We start from the raw sequence: 16,604 nt of genomic DNA on the forward strand, positions 1-16,604 counted from the left end.
TATTTTTTGGGGGTTTGAGGGGCAGGGAGGGAAATGATCAACAAAAATATATATTGCATTTACTATTTTAAAATAACACATTTGAAGTACTAGAAAAGTCCACTCAGATCCAAAAACTTCCCATATTAGGAGCATTCTTCAAATCTCCGTAGTCAAAGGATTTACTGAATAAGTAAACAACATAGAGAGGGTTGTTGTTTTCATAAAGCAAGAGTCAGTGAAAGGAAATTTAAGTCACTTGCTATTATTCAGACAGGAAACCTGTGGGACCAAGCTTCAGAAATCTGAGGTCGTGTTTTCTTCATGAAAACAGTGTCACACAAGGAGAATTAATCTCTTATCTGGGGGATTCATATTCCTTTCGTGCTCACTGATTTTTACTTCAGATAACTACACTGTTTAAGGGAAATGTAAATCCTTTACCAGCCTGTAGACAAAACACAGTTATTTCAGATTCTATTGCATAAAGAGTTAAAAGTAAAAGCAAAAACTTACTCCTCTAAACTTCATTGATTTTCATGAACTCCCTTGAGTTTTTTTCAATTCTCTTTAACCTAAAAGAAACCCTAATCAACTTAAATGAAGGAATTAGTCGTTTGCTAATTTTAGACTCTAAATAATTAATTTCAGCCATTGAGGCCCTTTATGATCTTTAATCACATCTCGGGTGGGTCTGGTCACAGCTCATTTCATCTATGTTTCCATATCTATACTGGCAGTGTTATATGCTGTGTATACACATAGACAAACTCATACACAAATTTCCAGTGTTCAACCTTATGCATATTACAGTGATCCAAAATTCCCTTTAAATCTTTATTAGATGTTGCTTACACGACTCCCAGAGACTTGAGCCTTGCACTAACCTTCCTCTCCAGGACACCGTGAATGACAACTAATTAACTCATAAGTACTCTTAATATTGTTAATATAGCTAAAAACAAGGTATCACTTCCTATCATCATCAATAATAGGTGATTTTGGGTACTGTTCTGAGAGATAATTACTGTATGTACATACAATTAATGTGCTATGCAGATAGATTAATTACAGCAATATATATTCAGGTTACCATGTTGACTATTAAATTAAAAACAAGTCCAACTTACAATTAATCACAGGATCTGAACTCTTTCTTTTGCATTTGGCTCTGGCATTGGCTGAGGAGATCTATTCACAGAGTAAGATGTATGGAGTTGTAATTCAAAGCCATGCCTAAAATAAATACAAGCAGCTCCTTTTCCCAGGCAGCAGGACAGACAGTTGAGGCTTTTGGCTCACAGTCCATATCTTGTGCCTACACAGCTTTCAGATAGGAGGTGACCACAAGTCAGTGGGCAGAGTCAATGTTACGTGCACACATACTGCCTGTTTTCTCTTACAGAATTTCTTCATAAGGCAGCAGAATTAAGATTCTGCCACCGTCTTTCTATCTGTTGCTGTTCTTTCTTCTAAGCTGTCTTAAAAAAAAAACACAAAACAAAACCAAAAAAACAAAACCCAAACCAAACAGGTTGCATCACATCAACTTACATGCTCTCTCTTACAAGGTCTTGAAAAAACAGACTATCCATGCATCAGCAGTGACTGCTCACCATGAAGACTGTTGCATTCCCTAATTACAGACAAAAGACGTGCTGTGTGTTGCAGACAGCTGGAAAGGAATCTGATCTGGTTCTTCTCTTGGAGATTTGTGCACATTCTATGATTCTATTTGTGCACATCTATATGGACGATTAACTACATCACACCAGTCACTAATTCCAGTGAATACCAACTGCACGGTCTCACTGAAACACTCCAAGCTGATGCCCTGCCTACAGTTCTGCAAAGGACTACAAGCACTGCTCAACTTCCAGACCCATCTCAAGTGAGAAATCTGCCAAATAGCAAGTATAGAGGAAGTATAGAGATGATACACTTAAACAAAGGTTTAAGGTTTCCTGTAGAAAGTGAGCAGTAACAACTCTGAAACACCTAGTTGAACTATAAGATGCAATGTTACATATATCCAAGAGAAAGCCTTGCTTAGAGGCAATAAGTGATTTCCTCAGGAGCAGCAGCAGAGGTTAGGCGTTGAAAGGAAAAATCATTCAGAACATGAAATTCTGCTCAGGAAGGGAGTATCTAAATGTGCTAAATGATAAAGACAGAAAACCCTGTAATATCAAACAGCTAGCAGTTTGCTTTATAATTCTCATAAGATTTTTTAATAATAATTCTTCTCAAACTGTAAGAATTCTCTTCTTGAAAACCGCTGTATTTTATACTTGGCTTTCAGAAAGCAGCAGACAGATAATTCCCAATGGTCACACTAGTGAGAATCCCATGACTGGAGAATTATGCACAGCTATGAAATATTTACCTCTTACAGCATATTTCTGAGATCTACACATATCAGAATGAATTATTTCTACATGAGCCACATTTGCTGCTGCTCAGCCTAGTTTTTCCTTCTGAAGTCCTAAAACTATTATATGTTCCACCATTCATGATCCAAAATGTTTAAATTTGTCAAGATTCAAAATATTATAGGTTCCTCAGCAGACTTTTCTCTAAAATTTCTCATATTGCTGAAAAATGAGAAGTATTTGTGTTAACCTGTCTCATTAAAGTCTTTTCTTATCTGAATGTGACATTGCTTAGCAACTACCATGCATATATGCATACAGCACCAACTTATTCTGTGTGTGTACGTTTGTGTCTGTGTACTTACCACTAGAGAGAGTGTGATGTATAAACCCCAAACATTTGACTTCTCCTCTGGCTATTTCTAACCTATTTTCCTTCAACGCGTTTTATGAAGTCATGGCAACTTCTTCTTAGCCAAGTCTCAAAGTTTAATTCTATCAAATAACTACTTCTTTGTATCATTCCACTCACCTCAACTCTACAGTTTCTTGGTATTCTCTCATAACCTTCAGTCCTTGTGCTGTTTATCCTCTACTCCACCTAATGCCCTATGAAGAAGTTATACAGTGATTTAAAAATAAAAATAAAAACAAAAAAACCACGTTGTTTTCATTCACCAAGTGATGTAAATCAGTTCAGCATTCAGGCTGCAGTAGCTGTGAACTGGGATTACCTAGAAGAAATTTAAGTCAACCTGATAGCTCTCTAAATTTCTGGCTTTACAATGGTGCTGTTTCAAAAGCTAAAACTGATACTCGGCTGCTGAAACTCATGGACCCATTTCCTTTATGTAGTACCCACACTAATAGACAGCCAAGAGGAAGATGAACGTTACTGTCATGTTTAATGCTTTCAGAATTACTTTGTCTTCTCAAAAATTCTTTGTATTAATGTTCTTAAGAATCTTGATTCCCAGACACTGAACAAATCTAATGGACATATTCTTGAACAGCTAAAAATGGTAGTCTATTAATTTTTTCAAAACCACATTTAAAGGATTCTAGATACATTGAAGAAACGTGTCCCAGAATCATAGAATCATAGAATTACCCAGGTTGGAAAAGACCTTGAAGATCATCAAGTCCAACCACAGCCTAACCAGTAGCCTATCTCTAAAAAAAAAACAAAAAAACTCTGCTAAATCATATCCCTGAGTACCACATCCAAATGGCTCTTAAACACATACAGGGATGGCGATTAAGAGAAGAGCTGCATGTTATTTGTCTTGCAGCTCTAATTTATTTGATAAACTAGTGGAGAAAATACAATCATAGAATGGCTCCCTAACCATAAAAAAACCCATAATTTTTAGCTCCTACAACTACTGAAGAAGTATTTACAACATTATACAATTGCTTTTCCAAAACACAAATGTGTAGCTTCTAACTTTCACCAGAGAACTAAAAGTTGCCCTTAAAAATTCTATTTTAAGGTACAAATATATTTGTTCAGACTCACAGCATTGCCCAGAGATGTTTCAGAGTTTCCTTCCTTAGATTTATTCAGAAATGACCTACTCATGCTCATCGTCAACCTGCCCCTGGTGGTTCTGCTTAACTAGGTGGTTACACAAGATGACCTCCAGAGGTTCCTTCCAAACTCAAGTATTGTTATTTCCATACACAGAGAGAACATCTGAACCACTAACTTGTGTACACTTATTTTTCTTCTTAACTAAAATAAAATTAGCACAGCTGTAATAATAAAGAGGATTAAATAACAATTATTAGACCTCTGATCGTTAGGCACTTTTACTCTCTGTAGCTCAAAGCCCCTTCTCTAAAGTGGGAATAATTAGATCCTACGTAGATTTTGTGAAGATAAATGAATGTGAAGATAATCAAGAAATCTATAATTGCCAAATCAGTGATACCATGAGCACACTACAAGGCCTTGATTAGATCAATACCTTCATCAACAGAGGAGGAATTTAACAAGATTACAAAATATAGGAAAATGGACAAAGAGAAAAAAAACAAAATACAGAATACCAGCATGGTATTTTCTTCCTATCCATCCTTTTCAGTTCTATTGAAAAGAATTTTATGTGTTTCTTGAACCAAAACCAATCAAATTCCTATAAAACATCAACTTAAAGTTGCCCACTCTTACTTTTGGCATTTCCCACTATTCAAGTACATGACTTTGCAATCTTTGAGGTCATTTTTTTTCCTGTATATTTGAAATGTTACACAAAACATCCCAGATAAAATCAAAACGAAGGGAAAGTTCATCCGTCTGGATTAGGCTAACATTTACCCTTGGCTTAGCACTTTGAGACCTACCCCATTTCCTTCTTTCAACTGAAATCAGGCAGAATTTGTGGTTCTGAGGAAAAACCAGATGAAGAGCTCATGTGAATCCAAACAAAAAGCTGTTTTCACATGGCCTCTCGTGAACTAAACTGGAACAAGCGAGTCTGGCACATCTCAATGTTCTTCGACAAGACATGCACAAAGGGTCTAGTTCTGAGAGGTGCTGAAGGTCTCTGGGTACTGAGCAGTGCAGGATTGGACCCAACTTGTTAATGACTTTTCATAGGATAGTGGGGATTAAGCACAATGTGACTCTTGCAGTCAGTCGCAGTCTGAATGAAACAGGAAAAACTCTTTTTGACTTTGCAAGGAAAGGGTTTGTGCCTTCTTTTTGCTCAGAACAGATCCTTTTCTTTTCCCTAAAATAAAGAAAAAAAACAAACTTTTTTTTCCTCACTAGGCTTTACTTGGAAACATTAAGAATGTGTCACTCCCTTCAGAGAGTGACAGGCCAACAACTAGACCTTCTTTAGCAGAGGACTAAGTTGTTGTTATGGAGCCAATAAAAAACTATTGAGGTGGAATCAACCACAAAACCATGGGTTCTCTGTCTGTCCAGATCCCTTCCCAGGCACAAGGAATCTCAAATTCCCGTCCATGGTGGCAGTCTGGAATAACAGTCAAAGAAGCACACATACAGCAGCTGCTGTCCCCACCTAGGAAAACATACAGCACAATGGAATAGTTTATTTTCTAATCTCTATGCTATTTCCCTGGCTATAAAGTTAGCCCCATCTGTGGCTACTAATCTCTTTCTTAGAACTGCTTTAACATACTAAAAATGATCTACACCTCCATTACTACCGTAGTTTACAAGATCTACTGTTTAAGAGTTGTATGAAAAAAATTTAACTGTGGCATAACTTGGAATTACTTTTTTTTTTTTTCCTTCTTTTTTTAACATCCTTTAGCAGGCGGGTCCTCTAGGATGAGATAAAAACCAGGAATTAACTGGACAGTCTCTGAATCCTAGGCACCAGTATTAAATGAAAGAGAAGTTTCAAACACTTGTCTGTCCTTTGTAACACAGCATGAGTTTGAATTTGAAAAACTGAGTTTTGATGAATTCAATTGCTTACCTTTGAAAGCTGCATATGCCAAATCCTTTTCAGGAAGGTAAGAAATCCTCCTTAAGCTCCTTATTTTTCCTGGAGCTGTCAACACTGCTATCTGTAGTCAGTGACAGCTCAGCTAACTCAAATTAAGTATTAAAACAGACATTATCAGGGATAGACATTTTTAACTACTGAGGAGAGCAAGTAAAGTGAACCTAACTGCCCAGAATTTGCACGCTGCTCCTTCAGCAGCATCAGGCCATTATGGCCACATAGCTACAAGTAATTATCGTTTACACTGTTAAAAAAAATACCAACATAACAGTCCTTGCTTTTATAATGAGACGTGCATTACCAGAGCAAGCAACTCTATACCTGCTAGAGTAACAAGCAGACTGTATCCTTCGTACAGGCCTGAAGAAAGTTAACTGTTAGTCCACACGCCTTTGTAGCTTCATAGTACAAGCATTCTCCTAGTTTTCACTGCATTTGAACAAGTTGCTGTTTGACCCCAGTAATAGTTTTAGGAATGACCAAGTCCACAGAAGTAATAAAAGCTAGAAATATTTCAGAAGAGAGGCTGAAATCTTTACTTGCAGTCCTCAAAACGTCTGTGGAGTCCTTCCCAAAGACATGACTGAAGATGCTCCTTTTGGGATTTGTGCATTCATTTATGCACACACAAGTCCAGCTTGTGCCCCTGCTACAAACCTCTGCTGGCATTTACAGAATGCCAGTCTAGTCTGCTGTGCAATACATAGAAACTGGTGTATTCCTCATCATGAGTAACTCTTAGAGCAATTGGCCTGAAGAAAACACATGGCACTGATAACTCAAGCATTTCATAGATTTCTTCCTCTCCAAGTATTAAGTATGCTATCTTTTGTTAGTTTTTTAATTAGAATAATTTAAATGTTTAAAGATACTGCAAATACAATTGAAGACTGTGGTAAGGTTATATACTTATCAAAGGAAATACTTAACATCAGCTTGACAATTAGTAAATGCACTATTCAAATCTACTTGAAATTAGATCACTTCTCACAATAATCACCACTCTGATTCATAAACTGTCTCAACAGTAGACGCTAATAGTTCAAAAAACTTTTTATCCCAGCTAGCCCTATCCACAATAAATTGTATTTACTGTGGCCATAACTTAGAGGAGTTTGCAGACTCAACACTGCAAAAAGCAAAATGTACAGAAGGATCTGAATAGCGGTGTTGTTCAGAAGAAAACCAGTGCCTCCCCGTTCCTTCACAGGCATCAAGTAACATAATTGTAAGAAACCCAGTCATTATGCAAACCAATTCAGTCCTGTGATTGGTTATTGCAGTGTGAAAAGCTTCATCACTATCTCTGAGTTCTGAAATTAGCAGCTAGCATCTGCTTCGTCCAGTTTAACTCATCAACTTTCTTTTAACTGTTTGTTTTTAGAAGAATCTTATGGCCCAGATTGCCAAATGCATGAAAAGATTTATATTGGATATAAGGAAGAAGATGGGTTATTTTTTGTTTGTTTTTATACATGCAGTAAACACAGTGATACACTGGTTGCCCAGAGAGGTGGTGGATGCTCTGCCCCTGGGGACATTCAAGATCAGGTAGAGCTGGACTTTGAGCAACCTGACGTAGCTCCAGATGCATTCAGTTTTCAAGGATGGAAAGTCAAGCACCACTTTTGCTTGGGCACCAAGATAAGTTTAATATCATAAGCTAGTTTGGCCAGTAAACTGTTAGTATTATGAAAAGCTTTTCCACAAAACAACAACAAAAAAGACTCTAATACTTCTAAAACTTCATTTTTTTTAATTTTTTTTTTTTAATAGTTCAGTTTTAGCTGTCCTAAGGAACCATAATTTGTGTTAAAATGATGAAGTTATAGCAATAAGACATGCCACGTAAGAAAATCTTGTTTAGTATAAAAGATTACCTGGGAAGTGGATAAAGTAGGCATATTCTAATTTAATAAAATGAGTGCTTAGGTTGTTGGGATTTTAACAGAAAAGAAACATGAAGACTTGTACAGATTAATATTGTTTTAATACATTATTTACTGAAGCAATAACTATCACCTGCTAAGACTAAGATAACATATTTAAAAGGCTAAGGGGATCAAGGCAAAGACAAAAGCACATGCTAACTTCAAGAAAATGATGTCAAACACAGAGTTCTCCCTTGGAGAACAGCCTTGACTTATAGTCCTTTCAAAGGTAACTACTGCAGTTCTGGAAAAAAACCAGAACAAAACAAAACAAAACCCCTCTAACTGCAGCCCTAGTCCCAGAATAATGCTCTTCCAATTAATAAATTGGTAATTAGAACGGGCTCTCAAGAATATTCACTAACCTGAAATTCTGTGATACACTCCTTTGAATTAAGAAGAGTGACTTTACCATTAAAGTAAAATTCCAGTTCTGTGACTGTCTTAATACAAACTGTGCCTCACAAAGAACAAGTATGAAACTACACATGCACTAATTAAATATTGATAGTAGACAAAAATGTGTCATCACAAAGGGAGTCCATATTTTGTGAAGAAATAATTCTTTTCTATCACTCTAACTAGAAACCAGAATCAAGGAGACACAAGAGCCTTAAGCTTTCTTTTTCTAACTGAGAAGCTAACACAGTCCAGTCAAATATAATGACATACAGACTCCAAAATATTAGTTAGCTCAGATGAAGATGCAACTGTTGTGGAAGAAAAAGAGAGTAAACACCCTGGGAAAACAAATAGACAAAAACAAGCAAATAAAAAGAACCACCATCAAACACAAGAAACACTTAAAATCATCCTCTTTCACCTCTGCCTCATTAGTATTTATTGGAGGCTCTTTCCTCCAGCAGCAGGAGCCAAGATCCCAAGTAAGTGGCACACTTTGTTCTATGTCCTTTCAGAATATGGAATTCTTTTCCTTGAATCCTCTAAAAAGAGCTAAACTTCTTGTTTTGAATCTTTTGACTATATGACAAAATTTCCTGTTGAACTCATATCACTACATGCTATCAGTTTACAAAATACCCAATAACCTGAAAACAACAGAAATAATGGAAGATAATTAACAGTCAGATCAAGCAGATTGTTTATGTGCACTTACTCCCAGAATTCCATCACCGGAGATGTAGCATTTTGCAAAGAGATTTGACTGCAGTTGCTCATATTAAGTTTTTGAAATTCCACACAGTTTTCTATAAAAACAACAACAAAATTGTTATAATGACACGTACTTACATTTCTGCTGGAGCATCTTCTAGTTTGTGCATCTTGTAAAGCCACTTACTATATAATACTCTATGTGGTTAAAAGGATTTCTAGATATTCTAAAATCCTACAGCTGCTACTTCTGTAATAGAATTTTGATCCCAGATCAAAAGCCTACGCTAAAAACATATCCATGCAGGATGCCACATACTCCTGCACTTTCTAAATGCACTTGGTTAATGACAAGGGCCAATTAAACATCTGAGGCTAAAGAAGCAGCTTTGAGAAACTGAGGCAATCAATTGGGAACTACAACATACTACCACTTCAAGTGGTTGTTCAGTGGCCAATGGCAGCAGCCATTAGCCATATAGCAAGCGAAAAGTCACTCTTTAACTTGTATCTAAAGTAGAAAAAGAAGAGCTGTTTTGTTGAATTCATTTACTGTATTCTGGGAGAATAGATACTATTGAAAATGAGAGTCCTGGGATTTAGCCAGAATATTTTACAGAAATAACAACGGCCAAAGTTTTCTTTTCCTATCTGACATTATATACAGAAACAAATGCTTATACAATGACCTAAATCAGAAACAAGTCTTCACTCCATAACCGGTGCAACCTGGTCTAGGGAACATGCTTTGGCAGAGGGGGTTGGACTAAATGATCTCTAGAGATCCCTTCCAATCCCTACAATTCTGTGATTCATTTTATCACAGTTTGACATGATCAGCCCATTCCCACAGACTTTTCTACCACAATAGTTGTGATCTCAACACTGATTTATCAATTACTTGGAAGTCATTATTTGTACAGCAAACATTTCTACCAAGGCCATACCTGTATTCCATTCATGCCCACATGTAGCCCAGGGAAGCTCTGTAGTAAAGCAGTTAAACAGATAGAAGATAGCCCATGCTAAAATGATGATGTAATAAACGTTTAGATGTGCCTCTATAACTTGGGTAGCATATCCAATGCCTGTAAAGGAGGAAGAGAAGACAAAGAATTTTTGCTTTTCAGATAACTTAAGAACAAATGCTTACAACTTTAAGTACCTCCTAACTTCAGCTTTTATGAGATTTTTTTCCTTCATTTAAAATTTAACACATTGTTTTGCAGTAGAACACAGAAAAGGCTGTTACCTTCAAACAAAGGGCAAACTTTTCTCCAGCACGTAATGCCTCCTTCACTAGTAAACTGTCCCAAGGCTGTCTCCAGGAAAAAAACTGGTATTCCACAGCAAATAAAGAAAACCACATATGGGATGAGGAAAGCACCTACGAATAAACATCGTGGTGGTATTGGTTATAATGAACACAGATCCTTGACAGCTTAGCAAAACAATTAAATGAACACAGATCCTTGACAGCTTAGCAAAACAATTATTTTCATTCATTTTCTAATTCTCAGGTGCTGTGCTAGAAGTGCAGAAAGTGTTTACTACTGACAACAGATATTAAAAGTTACTTCTAAGCCATTATCATGGACTCAAAACAAAGACCCAATACAGAAAGCAGCCCTGTCCCCAGCCAAAACACAAAGTGTACTGAAGTTTGTCAAGATAGGCTAAACTCTGCTGAACTTTCTCTCAAGCACAGGAAAGATCACATTTTTGCTTAGCCACACAATTCTGCTCTGATTGTCATCAAATCATTCTACCCTCTCTTCCCTTCTTTTCTCAGGAGGAAAGTAGGGATGAAGAAGTGTTATGGAAATAAAATCCAAGTACTGTGACGTTATTTGGATAAGACCAATGATGAGGATAGGAAGAAGGCAATGACAAAATACACCTTAGGGCTACTTGCATAGAGTAAGTAAATAGGATTTGGCATTGTCATCTAGAAATTGTAGGAAATTAACGAAGTATCAGCTTTTTTTCTTACATGCTGACCATAAACTCCAGCAAAGATAGCAAGCAGTACAACTTGGTGCCTTCAACAAAGTACCATTCTTCTCTTATTAACACAGAGCAGAAATTCTATGTTATTTCATGGTTAACCATGTTATTAGGTATGGCAGCCAGAGAAGTGACTGAAGTATGCACAAAGAAGTGACAGAAGATAACTGTTAGGAATACCGACACTTGCTAATACTGTAGATTTTAAGTATTCAATTTAGAACTGAACCTAAATAACAAGAAATGAAATACAGCCTTTCCACTACAGAGATCCTATTAACATACAAGGCCAAAATAATTTTTTTCCTTAATTCCCACAATACTCAGATTTCCTAATAAATCAAAGGATGCGATAGAAAGCAACTAACTATTGATATAGGTGGAAACAAGGAAGGAATAATGCAAAAACTAAGAAGAAACCATAAAATAACTATTCTGGTCATTTTTACTGACACCAGTAAACAAAGTTTCACTGGTTTAATCAGACAAATACAGTGAAGTACTGCACAAAAGTTCTGCTAGATGCAGTAACTGCATACATCAATCTGTTCTTCAGAGCACCAGCAATAGCATTTCTACTTCAGCAGGAGTCCTAAAGATTGATACGATCATTAATGAACAACACTTTATTAGCTACACCCATAATGCTGAACTTCTATCAGAATCTCACTACAAACAAAACCTTTCTGAATATACTTACGGAAAATTTCTACAATTATAGGGTAAATAAATATCCTGGATCATTAAAAAGATGGGGTGAAAATAACACTCTAAATCTGCAATAATTGTAATGCTTCAGTCACTTTGATTAGAAAGGCTGGTCAACTCAATACACCTGCTTTGACTTGCAGGTTCTTTCTTCAGACCCACTGCATCAACAGAGATGTCCTCATGAGTGACCTCTTAGCTCAGCCCCTCAATTTGCTTATAGTTGAACCCCATCTGTGTCTCAAGCAGTAAGTGCATAGACTTCAAAGAATGTAACCTGGGCATCCGAAGTGATGGTTTCTACATAGGATTCACCATGCAAATAATTTGAAAGACAACATCCTTCCAGGCCATGATCTGAGAACTGCTGTCCAGTATGAAAACAAGTTTAGCTCACTCATATGGACAAGCATAGTGAGTTTAACACAGCAACTTAATGAAACAGATCATACTGGAAAAATTAAGAGTAAATTAAACTTGGAACTTAAACTTGGAAATTAAACTTGGAAGAGTAAATTAACTCTTGGAAACTAAACCAATTAGTTTCCAAGAAATACCTAACATAAAAAACATAACTGAATTATTTTTCCTAAATATATATATATATACACATACATACATACATGTATAAATACATACATACACACACACACATATATATATATACACACATATATACATATAAAGCAAGTGTCCATAAGAGTAAATTAGAATTATGGAAGCCTATGCTATATGTTGGTAGTGCCAGAGTGAACTTTGCCCTGAAGGATCTATGCTGCTTCTGAATTTGTTCTGTACCTAGCAGGCGTTCTATTTCATTACTAGCTCGGATACCTCTTTATTGACATTACGTATTATACATAAAGCATTTCCCAGCATTTACATCCAGTGCAAGAAACAAGACCCAAGTCTAATTCTAGTTCAGCATTCTAGAGAGTTACAGAAACAGAGGTGCTAGCCAAAGGTCACAGACTGAGACATCACCAAAGAAAATTGAAGGTAATGGCAAACTTCCCATGGTACCAGGACATGGCCAATTAAACCGCATGCATTCATTCTATTCTTAAAGAATGCAGTAGTGATTAATGATGATACTTAAGTAAGCCAGCAAGTCAGCCAAATACATGTTAAGAGTGTGCTACCTAAAGCTATAGCCTTAAAAATGATAGCGTCACGTTTTGACATACTAACATAAATTCCATGTGCATATAAAGGCTTCAGGAAATATTCAATATACACTGAAAAAATATTTTCACCTTTTCTTCTGTCAAAAGTTCTTTGGGGAAACTTTGCAAGTCAACAAGAAACTGTTCTGCAAATCACCCAACAGATTGATTAGAGATGGTAGCATGCTAAAAATGAGTGAATTCTTGTCATCTTAGTTTTGCCACAGTACAAATGTGTTAAAAAGGAGCTGCAAACTAGAAACACACCTACCACAAGAGTGTTTGTCTTTAGAAACGGCAAACAAAATGGTCAAAACCACCCCTGAGCTCAGGCAATCATGCCTACTTTTGGACAAACGAGGGAAAGAAATCTGGCATAGCACTGTTAGCAAACAAGCCTGTTCAGAACAGATCTTTGCATATATCAGTCACTGAGCATATTACTGTTCTTGCAGGATATACATTTACACTAAGGCTGCTGATTCAGACATTACATGGCAGAATGTTGAATCCAGCTCACAGGATTCTAAACTTAATGTTTATTTTTCTTTCATTTCTGTGTGAGACATGACTGACGTGCTTACCCTTAATTGTCACGTTCCTTACCTAGACGATACCTGACTGTAAGTAATATATACCATACATTATACTTCTGTGATTTGAGAGAAAACAGACTTCTACAGTCTTATTTTAAGCTATATAGAGCCTGCTCTCTTGGCTGAGTAACAGTCAGCTTTGTATCTTCCCCTCCTTTACTGTACCAACTGGGGAAGTAATAACTAAAAAAAGGGTGTGGTTGACTTAAAGGATTTTTTTTGTCTTAAGGAAAATAAAATCTGTGGCATCTTCAGAAACAACATTCTTCCTCCCCAAAGTACACTACTCAGGAAAATAAACTTATCCTTTCTGCTCTATGTCAGACAAACTTTGTTGAGTTCTGTACGCATCTGAAGAAGAAAATGTTCTATTCTAACTGGTCTCTTCTGCCTTAAAAAAAAACAAACACACACACAAACCACTAATAATATGTAAATATGTTAGAAATGAGAAAACAAACAAACAAACAACCCACACAACCAAAGAGAAACCTTGAGAAATTAAACTGCATAGTATTTGGGGAGAAGAAAGTAAGGGAAACATTACATTTTTTCCATTTGTTCTCAGCTACTTAATACTTCCCTACCTACACACACAATTAAATCCTGAACCCCTCTTACTAGTGCAAGAAATCACTATAAAACATCCCTAAGTGTTTTATTTCCCAGACGTTTATGGTGAGCTGCAAATCAACACATGACGCCATCTTACCTCCTCCATTCTTGTAGCAAAGATATGGGAATCTCCATACATTTCCCAACCCAATAATCTCCCCTGCCACAGAAAGCACGAATTCAACCTTATTGTTCCAGTGACCTCTTTCATGAACTTTCTTATCATTGCTGTGGACGAGGTTGGTACTTGAAGCTTCTGGATCCAAAACATCTTCTGGCTTGCCGTTAATTATAGGAATAGTCTTTTCAGCTGTCATGGCTGTTCAGCCTAAAGAGAGCAAAAGAAAAACGTGCAGGTATCATTTGTTAATAATAACATTCAAGGACTAAGAAGCCCCTTAGCACATCATTAGCTTCAAATTATTTGTTACCTACATAAATTTACAGGTGAAAGTGATCAGGGCAATTCTGTAAGGCCAAAAAAAGTTGTGAAAGATGCAAAACTTTTTTTTTAATGAAAAAAGAAAACACTATACATGAAAGTAAAATGGTTTTCAAGTTAGGACAAACATAGTAGGATGTCATTCTAAGGGCTGGGTAGTGAAACCTTTCAAAAATCCTTCCCCAGGCAGGTGTGCCAGTTTGAACAGCCTCACAAATGATGGGGATCTCCTGCATCTTCCAGGCATAAGAATAAGAAAAGAGGGGAAAAGGGATGTGCTGAAGGGGGCCTGATCTGTTCTGGCCTGCCTGGAGAAGCAAGGAATCTCCCAGACTACTCACCCAGGGCTCTGCTTATGCCTGCGCGGTTAGGAGAGGGACTGGCTCTCTAGCCGACACTCGGCTCCGAGCGAACCTCTGCGTGCTGCCGTTCTCCGTTGCACAGGAGGTGCAGGGCACAGCAGCCGCGGGCAGCAGGCGGGGATAGCGGGGATAGCACGAAGAGAGCGGGGAGCCTCGTCCTGCGCTGCGGCTGCCGCCCGGCCGGCCGGCGGCGATAGGATGCTCCCCGAGCCTCAGAGCCGCAATTTGCAAATGCTCAGCCTTCCCCCGAGCGACGGTATAACACCCGCCTCCCCCCTCCGCCCACTTCAGGCTGTCCCAGCGGCTCCCCCCTTCTCCTCCTCTTCTTCCTCCCCCTCCTCCCGGCATCACCGCCCGTGTATCCCCAGCTACTCACTCCCCCGCCTACGGGGGAAACAGCCGGGGCCGAACACCGGGTGGTACCGAACCCCACGCTCCCCGCATGCGGCTCGGGGAGGGCCCGCGGCTCCCCGCACACCTGCAGCGCTGCAGTGCCCGCTGCTTGCTCAGGCGGCAGCCCGGAGCCTGGTTTGCTGCCTCCTCTTCCTTTTTTTGTTTTTTTGTTTGTTTGTTTTTTTTTCCTTTTTCTTTTTCCCCCTCCTTTCCTTTAAGCTCAGGTGTGGCACATCAGAAAGGAGCCTCGCTGAGAGCAGATAACATGAACTGCACCTGGGGGAGAGGGAGCAGGCAGGGTAGGGGTAATAAGAACAGGATAAAGAAAATGGGGGAACACTTGGAAAGTGTGGAAACAAAACACTATAGGTGCTTTGTAGTTACCCTGGAAAACATAGAAGCAACCCACGTGGCCATTTCTAACCAGCATTTTGCTTAAAATTTGAGCTGAATAAGAGTAATTTGGAAGAAAGAATAGAAAAATAAGAAAATACAAACCACTCTGCTTCAGATTGAATGAAATATTTCGGTGATCCCTTTTTTCTCCCGTTCTAATCATCTTTGCGCACATATGTAGTCCTGTGGTTCGTGTAGCCTATTCCATTATTCATCTCCACAGCTGGAAAATGGCAAGACATAGCTCATGTTTTCATTTCAAATCTTCCCTCGGATCCATACACTCAGCTGCACCTATGATCATCAATATTTTTTTCAACGGCCCCTGGAGATGCATTTGGGACCACCATTACTTTTAAACCCTGGACTAATTTAAGCACTCTGGAGGATGCTGTCCTGGAGACACTGAGCCCTCCCTTGTGCCTCTCCTCATTACCTTCCAGATCCATGGTTTATCACACCATCAGGAAAACTATCACGCAATGCTTACCGAGAACACTTGAAAAATGCCTATGGACAGATTTTATATTAACTTTACCCGACTTTAGAAATGAGCCTGATTATATCCTATTCATATATGTAGCCTAAGCGCATGCACATATTCAAATGTCTGCAATGGCTGAAGTTTTATTTTGGCTTTTAAATTATGCATGCCACAAGACTGGGTGTTGGAGCCTCAGTTTACACTCCGTCAAATGTAAGTAACTGCATCCTCTGTCACCTTCATGCGCCCATCTAACAGGCATAGAATGAGGTCCTCTCTTTGCTAATTGTACCCATATTGGCAGTACTGGTCTCTGGTATACCATAAATTGAAAAACAGCTAACAGTAGAACTATGGTAAAACATTATGCTAACATAGAAGAATTCATATACATAAATGCATGTGTGCTTGCTTTGTTAAGGGGGTGGGGAAGGGAGGATTTTTGTGTATGTATGTTTTACTTTGGTTTGAATTTTTGGAGTGTGGGAATGGGGAGAGAGAAGGTTAGGGGGCATCAGGGGTTGCTGTTTGTTACTTTGTTTTGGTTTTAATGCA

At 38.1% G+C, this 16,604-nt stretch overlaps 1 protein-coding gene across 1 annotated transcript in view; it reads right to left on the reverse strand.

The window, feature by feature from the left end:
• The window catches only part of SLC6A11 (solute carrier family 6 member 11), a 58,657-nt gene extending 43,381 nt beyond the window's left edge, over positions 1 to 15,276 (reverse strand). Inside the window, exons 1-5 of the mRNA XM_072347496.1 lie at positions 14,756 to 15,276; positions 14,070 to 14,300; positions 10,133 to 10,267; positions 9,828 to 9,968; positions 8,885 to 8,975 (exon numbers count right to left, since the gene is read on the reverse strand). Coding sequence (XP_072203597.1) covers positions 8,885 to 8,975; positions 9,828 to 9,968; positions 10,133 to 10,267; positions 14,070 to 14,289 — 587 coding nt within the window. The 5' untranslated portion in view covers positions 14,290 to 14,300; positions 14,756 to 15,276. The remainder of the gene's footprint in view (positions 1 to 8,884; positions 8,976 to 9,827; positions 9,969 to 10,132; positions 10,268 to 14,069; positions 14,301 to 14,755) is intronic.
• Between the last annotated feature and the right edge of the window lie 1,328 nt (positions 15,277 to 16,604).

This window comes from Excalfactoria chinensis, chromosome 12, assembly GCF_039878825.1.
Source record: "Excalfactoria chinensis isolate bCotChi1 chromosome 12, bCotChi1.hap2, whole genome shotgun sequence".
Taxonomy (NCBI): domain Eukaryota; kingdom Metazoa; phylum Chordata; class Aves; order Galliformes; family Phasianidae; genus Excalfactoria; species Excalfactoria chinensis.